The sequence below is a fragment of the Neopsephotus bourkii genome, unplaced genomic scaffold (assembly GCF_033783945.1).
Source record: "Neopsephotus bourkii isolate Nb327-2 ecotype Australia unplaced genomic scaffold, CSIRO-AGI_Nbou_v1 NB_234, whole genome shotgun sequence".
NCBI classification, from domain to species: Eukaryota; Metazoa; Chordata; class Aves; order Psittaciformes; family Psittacidae; genus Neopsephotus; species Neopsephotus bourkii.
Window position 1 is genome coordinate 4,741,849 of NW_026900744.1, and position 10,648 is coordinate 4,752,496.

A 10,648-nucleotide genomic window follows, 5' to 3' on the forward strand; every position below is an offset into this window, starting at 1 on the left:
ACTGTACATCTAGCTGAAAGGAGGGCAGAGTGGGGAGGCGGCTGGTCTCTTCTCCCTAGTAACAAGGGACAGGACAAGAGGCAACAGCCTCAACCTGTGCATGGAGAGGTTTAGAGTGTAGAGAAAAACTTATTCACCAAGAGGGCGATGAGGCATTGGAACAGGCTGCCCAGGGCAGTGGTGGAATCACCATCCCTGGAAGCGCTAAAAACACACGTGGATGAGGCTTTTAGTGACACGGTTTAGTGGAGGACTTGATCTCAAAGGTTTTTTCCAACTTAGTTAATTCTGTGACTCTATAGAGCCCACCCATCACAGCGAGGGCTGCGCTTTCACCCCCTGAGCTCTTCCTGCTCCAGCATCCCCTCCTCCCTCCCTGCTGCCGAGTCAGCAAACGGGTTAAATCCCTTCCCACGGAGCCCCACCTCTCCCGGCCGGGATCCTCCCCAGGTTTTCCCTCCCTCTTCCCCACCTCCCTCCAGCCTCGGTGCCTCGGAGCTGGTGTCCGGCTCGGTCGGTGCCGGGCAGTGCCGCCATGCGGCTGCCGCTGCCCGCCGTGCTCTGCTGCTCGGCCGCCAGCCTCCTGCTGCTGCTGCTGCGATGGCGGCGGCGGAGCGGGCTCTGGAGGAAGGTGAAGGCGGCGCGGCAGAGGCAGGAGCGCAGCCTGGTGCAGATGGAGATGGCCGTGCAGCGCTTTCGGGAGCAGGTGGGTGCGATAAGCCGCGCTTCTCCCTTCAGCACCCGGCTCCTCGCCTGTGCCTTTAGCGTGCCCTGAGCAGGGGGGTGTCCGTGCAGCTGCCGCGCTGGTATGGAGCTGTTTTAGTTTTATTACTGTTTTTCCCGTCCTAAATCCAGCGATGCAGCGATTCCCTCTGTAGCAGGATGGGGGAAACGCGCCCTGGGGCAGCCGGTGCGCTGGGGACACCGCACCGAGGAGAGGGAAATCCCTGCTCCTTGTCTGAAAGCTTCCCGGTGGGAGGCTCGGCCTCGCTGCTGAGGTGGCGATAGGAGAAGGGGACAGGCAGTGTGTTATCAGCACAGCGGTCGCGCAACCCGAGGACTCTGCCCGTGGGGTCGAAGGGGGTGAGGATGTGATGCCCCTAGTGCCCCAAACTCCTGCTCCACCTCGCTGTTCCCACTGCAGTCCCGTCATACTGCTCGGCCTGTGGTTGGAGTGGGCTCGCTCGGTTCAGAGTCCAGCCTGGGGGATGAGGTTTGATGTTTTTTCTCGTGGTGTTTAGTTGGTGGTGAGTAAATCTCTGCTGACCCCTAAAACGACCTCTGTGCTGTCAGCTGAGGGGCTCCCTGTTTGAGTGCTTCCCTGTAGGGTATCTTGGTGATGCCAGGAGCAGAGTTAGTCCCAGGTCTGCTTTTGTTTCTTGCTGGAGCAATATCTATAACCATGCTGCCAGTTCCCACTGTAATTCAGCAGAGACCAATTCCCTCAGGCCTGGACAAGACCTGTCTGAACAAGGCTGCACAAAAGGCTTTCTCTTAAGCAGCAGGTACTTGGTGAAGCCAGTCTGGCGAGAAAGACGAGGCTTTAGAAAGCCTGGGATACTGCTGGCCCTGCAGGTTTCATGTCATGCTCACAGCTAGGAGGAGGATCATGGCTATGAGGCATATACTGCATTTGACCAGTAAATGGCAGAGGTGTTTGAATGGGTTACAGCGTGCACCAAGGGGAGAGGAGGAGCCCACCAGTAGAGGTAGAGGTGTGCCATTGACTGTTCAACTTTTCCCTTAGCATCCTTCTGTGAATGTGGTCTCCATCCTCAACCTGCCTTTGCCAGAGCTCACCAAGAAACTCCGGGATGGCTCCCTACCTCTGGAGCACGTCTTCTATGCCTATGTGGGCAAGGTGAGCAGCAAGGGTTGTGGGCAGCGTCTAAACACACAGTGGGGCTGGCTCTTTATGATGCTGAGCACATGTTCACTGGTTGGTGCTGGGCTCTTCATGATTCTCTATGAATGAGGAGAGAGCTGGGCATCACACTGCCACGGCTCTCAGCTTGGTTTGGAGCAGAAGGGAACAGCAAGTTCAGTATCTAGGGAGCCCACACCTTCCTAGGGGCAGATACAGCTACAGAGAAGTTGCAGAGTGCTGCTATTGTCTCCCCTCTGTTTCCAAATGGGTTGTGAAACCCCAAAGACTCAGTGCCCACTTTCATTCTCTACTTTTTCCATAATGCCCTGATCACCTCCTGGATTCCCATTTTGGCGTTATCATTTTATACCACCCTAGAAGCTCAGTCAAGAGAGTAGCCTTTGGTATCCTGCTGGGCTGACTGCCTCTCTTCATCACACACCAGATGGTGCTTTGGGCCTTCCTGTGTCCAGGGACTGTTTTGGAGGTTGGCATGAAAATGTCTTGGAAAGGAACAGAAAGGCTGCCCTGATACAGGCTGCCCAGATGGGGAGGCGGAAAAGGGTGGAAAACAGGAAGCATCCTCTGCAAACCAGAAGGCTGTTCCGTAATGCTGCAGGCTGTGTCTCACCTATGGGCTTTGCCTGCTTTCCCCAAGGCCCTGCAAATGGCCACAGAAACCAACTGCATCACAGAGTACCTGCAGGAAAGCGAGACCCAGGTCCGGAAAGCGAAGCCAGCAGGAAAGTTGGGCTTGCTCTATGGGGTGCCTGTCAGCCTCAAAGACTCCATCGACTGCCAGGTAACCACATGTATCCCAACGTCCCTGGGGTTGGAAGTTTGGTGGCAGGGGGAGGTTTGACCTCAGCATCTGGCTTGACCTTGTCGTAGCTGATGTGGAAGGGCATACCCTGGCAGGTGATGGTGTTTGCTGCCCATCTCCCATATAAACCAACAGAGAAGGCTGATCAGATTTGCTACCAATACATGATGCAATGTGTGTATGATGGATGGGTTGCTGGAAATGCATGCACATGCGCTTATATATATATATATATATATATATATATATATATATGGTGTTGGGGGAATTGCAATCCTCCATTTGGAAGCTTCATTTTCCTGTGTTCCCAGGGCCATGATTCCACATTAGGGTTTATAAAAAACATCAATAAACCCGTGGCAGAGGACAGCGTGGTGGTGCAGGTGCTCAGGAGGCAGGGGGCGATTCCGTTTGTCAAAACCAACGTTCCCCAGTCCCTCGTCAGGTAGGTGGGCGCCCCATCCCTTCAGCATGGTGGCACCTCTCCTTCCCCTCGTCTCAAATGAGAGCTTCTGTCAAGTTCAATTCTAATTTCCCACTTCTTTTTCAATAACATTCGGTCCCCATTCTTAGTGTCTTTTAAGTTTCACTTTTAGAAGTGAACACATTTACACTAAGGATGAAATTAGCTCCAAATGAAATAAAGGAGAAGAGAGAAGTCAGTGCCCTTCTTTCCTGCGCTGGGTGTTTTTAAATCACTTTCTTTTCTCTCTTTAAAATGAGCTTCTCATCCCTGGCAGTGTTCAAGACCAGGCTGGACAGAGCTTTGGGTGCTGTGGTTTAGTGTGAGGTGTCCCTGCCCATGGCAGGGGGGTTGGAACGGGATGATCTTAAGGTCCTTTCCAACCCTAACTATTCTATGATTCTATAACTGTCCAGTGCCAATGCATATTTGTGGAAGAAGAAGCTAGTTAAGCTAACGACCTTAAATTATCCTGCCCCCAAACCTCCTGCTCTATCTGGCAGGACTGCTCTTGATGTCATTGATCTAGGGTGAGGTCAGGTGTGCTCTGCTGAACAGCCACCCTGCTATTGCCCTTGGGTCCTACTAAGTGAACTCTCAAATGGAGTGGGTGACTATTGCCCAAGCCGTATGAAATGCCTTCCTTAAGGTGACACAGCAGTGACTGAACGTGTCTGAAAAAGCCATACAAAGAGTTTACCTTGGGGATTATCATCTTTTCCACCAGTTCCTGGGGGATTCCAGTGTTCAAATATCAGTGCAGCTGGCAGTTGGCATGTTCCCAAGCAGGGGCTAAGCAATGCCTCCCCTCAGGTGGGGTACCGGCTGCTTTGGATGTCCTGTGGCACTTGGGACCACCTGAAGGGGAAGGCTTTCCAGGAGGGTTGATGTATTCGTGCTGCCAGAGGGTCTGTCTGGGCAAGGCTTGATGACACTGAAATGAGCTGGCAGTGAATCCAGGTCCTGGGACTGCCATGAAAAGGCTGGTGGGAAGCTTCAAGAAGTTCCCTGAGACCAAGTGATATCAATATAACAACAACTGATTTACCTAATTACCTTCTGAAGATCTTTCTGTAGTGGCTGGTGTCCATGGCAGATAGCAACATTCCTCTCATTGCAATCTCTCTCTTGCTCTCTCTTCAGCTATGACTGCAATAACTTAATCTTTGGTCAGACATTCAACCCGCTGCTCTACACCAGAAGCCCTGGAGGCTCTACTGGTGGAGAAGGGGCTCTTATAGGAGGAGGTGGCTCCATCTTGGGCTTTGGGACGGATTTAGGAGGGAGCCTGCGTTTCCCTGCTGCCTTCTGTGGGATCTGTGCATTCAAACCCACTGGGAACAGACTCAGGTACTGTGAGTAACGTGGTAATGTCTCTGGGTCACCCTATTGACTGCTGTGCTGGGATGCTCCTGTGGGCAAGGGGAAACACGGGAGGAACTGCGAAGGGCTTGTTTCTCATTGGGCCTGGGTGTTTTCTGGGGGCTATATGAAGGGAAGCATTGGTTTCCCCAGAGTGGAGATGGGGAAACCTCTCCACCTGCATGCTAAGGGGGTGGTTGTTCCTGTCTGAAAGGGCATAAATCATTCTGGCCTAGGTTGGGTCTCTCGTGGCCTTCCCCTTGGCCCTTGCCTTCTTGCCAACCTCTGCATCTGCAGAGGGAAGGCAGTGTTTTCATTACCACCTACTACTGCTTAAAGCCTTTCCCTTCAATGAAAACTACCCAGCTGCTGTATTTTGTCTGTCTCTTTTTTTCTTTGCAGTAAAAAAGGAGTAGTTTCTGGTATCCCTGGGCAGAAGGCAGGTAGGAACTGATGGCTGGTCCCCAGGGAAGGAGGGCAGGGGTGAGAAGGACCCACGGCTGGCTATGGGAAACCTTTTCCAACACAGTCAGAGAGAGAAGCAGGTTCCCTTTCAGGCACTCTTTCAGAAAGACACCCCACAATTCCTGAGAAACTGGAATGTGTATGAGCCTAGAGGAGCTGTTTGTGTAACACACAAACCTCAACACACCCTGTAACAACCAGATTGCTGTGTGGTTCTGTGGGAAATGGGATTAACCATCAAAGGGGGTGTCTTACGTTGTCCTTGTGTCGTGATTGACAAAGCTTTTTGTTTCATGGTGATGTCAGGGCACATTGGTGGATAACAACTCTGGGCCCCTAATGATGGCCCTGCTAATAGGAAGACATCTGTAAGCATCCCCAGCCCAGTTCTCTATGAGGAACAGTTGCCAACACTAGACTAAATCAGACGATACCAAGAGGTCCTTCAGGGGGAGGACGTGCCCTTGAAAGACCCCCAACCACGAATGCTCTCTTCTGATCTCTTCCAGTGACTGCAGCAGTTGGGCCGATGGCAAAAGATGTGGAAAGCCTGGCTCTATCCATGCGGGCACTCCTGTGTGAGGACATGTTCAGCTTGGACAGCTCAGTGCCTCCCCTTCCCTTCAATGAAGAGGTAAAGGACCTCAAAGGGAGTGAAGGTCTCATGAGAAGAGCTGCTGTTGCTCGGGCTGAAAACATCAGTGGCTCACAGGAGACCTCTGGGACCTGTGGGTGGCCATGTGGATAAGAGGAATGCTGCTTTCCAGGCTCACCCTGCAGGGTGTGTGTACTGTTGGCTCCCGATGCCACTGACATCCATCCAGCTGGCACTCTCCCTTGGTTTATTGCAGGTTTATTCCAGCACGCAGCCCCTCCGCATAGGCTACTATGAAACTGATTTCTTCACCATGCCAAGCCCTGCCATGAGACGTGCCATTCGGGAGACAAAGCAGCTGTTGGAGGATGCTGGCCACACGGTAGGATGTTGCATGAACCCAATAGGTGTGTTGCGTCTGCCATGGTTTTGGGACCCATGGGTGAGCATCAGGCAAATTTGGCAAGGAAAGGGGGCCTGGCATCCACTCAGCTTTGATGAAAGTAGATAGCTGCTTATGGAAAAGAGAAACTGTTTATGCTGCAACTTGAGTTCTGTTCTTGGCAGGATCTCAGAGCTCTTTGGTGAGCACAAAAGGGAGCCCACCCTGATACTTAACATGCTGGGGAATAGACACACTGCTGTGTGACTTCTCTGTACTGTGGGTGCATTTGCTCACACCTTGGCTGAGATCTGCATTCTCCTAGGTGCTGTATAATGTTGGTCCTGAGGAAGTGCCCACAGAGCTTACAGAGAGTCCTTGTGGTGTATGATTACTGTCAGCTCAGCATGCCTTCTGAGCCTGATGGACCACCTCTCTCAGTGGCTGTGATGAGCTGTTGTCCAAGTATTTGCTTTGTCTATTCTCAAGCCAGTTTTACTGCTTCTACATCATACCCTTTGGCAAACAGTTCCATAGATCTACTGCACTTTGCATGGAAAGCTACCTCCCGGTTTTGTATCTGGAGACAAGGACCTAAGGAGAAAATCAAAGGGCAGTTGCAGACAGCCGACCAGTATAGGCCAGCAGTCCCATATTGACCCAGACCCATTCTTAGGGTCTCAGGTTTCTGGGATGCTGAGCAGAGATTATTGTCTTCTTGCTCCTCTGTCACTCCCATGCGTGAGGCATGGTTGTGGCTGAATGCCTCCCCCTTACCCTTGCACAGGGATCAGGAGTGAAGTGGGGAGCACAGACTCATGCTCCCTGTCACCCATTGCCACTTTTGAGGGACCTTTGTGCCTTGGGGCTGCTTGGACATGAGTGGGCCAAGCCCATCCTGTATCTTCTGACTCATCGGTTGTTGCCCAAAGGGAGAACAGTCTTTTCAGGGAAGGATGGATGAGATGGGGAGGACCTGGTGGCCTCAGATGCAGGAGGGAGGCTTTCCTGAAGGCTTGTCACGAAATCCTGAGCCCAGCTTGGCCAGTTGAGAGCACTCACTGGCTTCTCTCGCACATCTTGCTTGTGCTTGTGCCACTGACTCCTCTTCTGTTGTCCTTCCAGCTGGTGCCCTTCGAGCTCATGAATGTGGACTATGTGTTCTTTAACTTCTGTGTCAAGGGAGCATTTGCAGATGGGGGTGCCAGCTTCCTCAGGAAGTTGTAAGTATAGCCTGGAATGGTTTGGTGGGATGAGTGCCTGTGTATAAAAATCCTCCCTAGGGTCTGGCTAGCATCCGGATACACATAGCAGATCTACTGGATGTAGATATGCTGATATGCACTGGGATTTACTGGGGAGCTTACTATAAGGTGATTCAGCTGAACTTTGGTCCCTTTGGGGTTGTTGCCAGCCTTTACAGATGAAAGGAAACTGGATGATGACATCGTATAAATACTGTGAGAAACACAGGAATGGAGCAAGCCTCTTTTTGTCACTTAGATATGCTGTTCAGAGGGGCTGCGATTGCTTTGCTTTGTGAAAGCTGTGATCTTCTGTGGTTGCTTCCTAACACTACTCAGCTGAATGCCCTTTCCTCTTTCAGCAAAGGGGAGCTGGAGGAAAGCAGCCTGGGGATGCTCTGGTTGATGAAGTCTCCAAACTGGCTGAAAAATGTCCTCTCTTGGATCAGCAAACCCTTTGTAAGGCCCATTTCTTTATAGCGTAGATGGAATTAAGCAATAAGTGGTGAATACTTTGTCTTCCATTGCAGTAAGGCTTTCCTGTAGATAAGTCACTAACCGTAGCTTACTCCCTGTCCTTAGAGACATATCCAGATGGGAGAGATGCTATTTCTGCTCCTCCTCTCCCTGCTTTGGGGAAAACCCTCAAGTCCTGTTTGAGCACTGAGTCAGCAGCTTGTATTTGTGATGGAGCTAACCCAGAGAACAGGCTGGGATTGATTGTTTTCTTTCTTTTACTTTCTCCTCCTCAGATGCCTCGATTTTCAGCCATGCTAGCGAGTATGAGAGCAAAGTGAGTAAATCTGAGCCTGAGCTAATGTGTGAAGATTTGTGTTTGCCTTCTGCAGAGCAGCAGTGTGTGTTATAGCAGGCGTGCTGCCCAGCTGCATGCATCTGAGAAGACACAAGGGTGGGAGCAGTTTATGTCAACACCATAACCCTACAGGGTTTGGCAAACTGCTCTAGTACTGAGGATGAGAATGAGGGTGGAGGCTCACAGCCTCCTGCTTAGGAAGTGGATGGAGCCTGTGATAAATGAATGCAGTGTCAGCTTCAGCACTGGTTAATGCGTCTGTCATGCCAGAAGGTAGGGATGCTGTAAGACGAAAAGAAGGTAAATAGAAAGGGAGGGTGGCTGGCTCTTCCTTGCTTCAGTGTTGCGCAGTTATTGGCACTTGTCTGACCAAACCAACACTGCACCAATCTGCCTTTAGGCTTCAGCCCTCCATCATGGGCAGAAGCAGAAATAAGACCCCTGACCCTTCAGAGGAAAGCCAGGACTTTGTCAAAGTCCTCTCTTGCCTTGGCTGCAGCTCCATGAACACAGCTGGCCCGTGCCCATCTGCTTTTTGATGCTCTTCCTTGTCCCTGAAGCTGGTCTTTGCAGCACTTCTTGATGCTTTTCATTGCTTTTCTCTTTTTCAGCACAGTGGATCAAGTCTGGAGTCTTCATTGTGAAATCGAGGTAAAGTACTGCAATTTTGGGTTAGTTGTGGTTTTATTTCTCTGTGGAAAGAGGCAGACGCAGTACCCACCAAGGTTAGGAGATGATCAAGTCACTGGTGATGTGAGATAGGAACATAGGTCACTCCTCAACAGATCTCACTTGGGTGTGGAAGTCCTCAGCACGTTTAAAGATTAGGATGACACACAGATACATTCATGATCCTGAATCAGACCTGAATTTGTTAGTGCTACACTTGAAAACTTAGGCCATCAGCTGCAGCAGGCTTGCCTTTATTTCCGTTCAGGTTTCCTCAAGACCCATGCCCATGTCCTACACCACCCATGTGCCCTACACTCAATCTTTCCCCACCTCCAGCTTTAGCAACGGGGAGGGTGCTTTGTATGCTGGGAGACCTGTTGGCCAGGCAGCAAATGGTGGCTGGGTTTTAACAGGATCAGGCCTTATGGCTGCTCCTGGGGAAGGGCTGAGAGCCTGGCTGGGTGGCCAGGGACCATGGGACAGTGCATTCACCCCACTGACCAGCAGTGTGTGCCTCCTCAGGAGTTCAGCCAGCAGTTCACTGCCCAGTGGAAGAAGCTGAACCTGGATGTCATGCTTTGTCCTATGCTGGGCCCAGCTCTTGGCATTGGCTACCCTCCGAAACTCTCAGGTAGGACTGCCAATGGGGGGCTGTGCATCCAGCATGCCCCTACTATGGCATTCAGTATCGATGAAAAGCATTCCTCCTCCTCCCATCTCATCCCAAGGCACTTGCCAGTGGTGGGAAGAGCTCGGCTCTTGCGGCATCTGTAACCCAGATGTATGGGGTACACCCAGGACAACCCCCCTGGTGCATTTGGGAGCTAAGGGGAAGGTTTCCATCCTACAGTTCTGGATCCCACCCTCTTAGCTGGAAGCTTGTATATGCAGAAAGCGCTGAAGGGTTTCCCTGCAGCAGGCTGGCACTACAAGCTCCCTGTCTCCCGCAGTGGCAGTCAGCTACACCATGCTCTACAATGCCTTGGACTTCCCTGCTGGTGTGGTCCCTGTCACAATGGTGACAGATGAGGATGAGGAGGAGCTGAAGGGCTACCAGGGGTACTTTCGGGACTGGTGGGACCGCACCATGGCAAAGGTGAGTGGTGCCAGGTTCTCCTGGGGTACAAGCATCCTCATCCATTCCCCTGGACATCCCCCTGCCCTCTTCCCCTTCTGTTTGTGCCACAGGCTTTTCGCGGCAGTGTGGGGCTCCCTGTGTCCGTGCAGTGCGTGGCCTTGCCATGGCAGGAGGAGCTGTGCCTCCGGTTCATGAAGGAGGTGGAGACGCTCGTCCTGAAGAACAACAGTTTCATCTGAGTCCTGCATGCCCACCCGGAGCAGGATCCCAGCTAACATCAGTGCAGGACCTCCTTTGGTCTGACTTGCCGCAGGACTCGTGTTCCCCTCCATGAGGATGCAGTGATGGCTGCTGGCTTTGGGGTGCAAGGGGAAAAGGGATGGGGACTCCATGGTGGTGGAGCACTTTACTGTCATTGTCCAATACAGTGGGTTTTGTAATCAGAAAGTCTGTTATTCCAGGTCTCCCTGTGGGGGGAGGGATGGGAGTGGATCGTAATAACCCTCTCAACATCTCCCAGGGTAGTGCAAGAACAGGATCTTTCTCTTACAAATGGAGAAGCTGAGGCACAGGGACTGGTTTTGTCGGAGGTGTTCAAACTCCTGCTTAGAATGCTGTAGGAAAAGGGATTTCCCCCTCTGTTCTCAGCTCCGGGTGTTTTCCCTCCTGCCAAACCAGCAATACGAGGTCAAAGCTCAGCCTGTGTGCAGGCTTTGGCAAGCAGGGAGAGAGCTGGCCCACTTCCCACGGTGCAGGGCTGCTGGCACCCTGCATGCCATGGAGGGGAAATCTGGAGTGATCCTGAACTCCCATCTCCTTCAGGCACCTCCTGCCACTTTCCCCAGAACAGGGAGGTGTGAAGTGCTTCAGCTCAGGGTATTGC

The 10,648-nt window shown here is 52.0% G+C and overlaps 1 protein-coding gene across 1 annotated transcript; it reads left to right on the forward strand.

Annotated features, from left to right (window-relative positions):
* Nucleotides 1-448: 448 nt before the first annotated feature.
* On the forward strand, nucleotides 449-10,212 carry LOC133207769 (fatty-acid amide hydrolase 1-like). The gene is made up of 15 exons (XM_061344907.1): nucleotides 449-706; nucleotides 1,748-1,861; nucleotides 2,526-2,669; nucleotides 3,002-3,135; nucleotides 4,297-4,503; nucleotides 4,918-4,958; nucleotides 5,490-5,614; nucleotides 5,832-5,957; nucleotides 7,083-7,180; nucleotides 7,564-7,660; nucleotides 7,954-7,994; nucleotides 8,627-8,666; nucleotides 9,210-9,318; nucleotides 9,638-9,783; nucleotides 9,876-10,212. The coding sequence occupies exons 1-15, from the start codon at nucleotides 536-538 to the stop codon at nucleotides 10,002-10,004; spliced, it is 1,722 nt and encodes a 573-aa protein (XP_061200891.1). The 5' UTR covers nucleotides 449-535; the 3' UTR covers nucleotides 10,005-10,212.
* The last annotated feature ends 436 nt before the right edge of the window (nucleotides 10,213-10,648 follow it).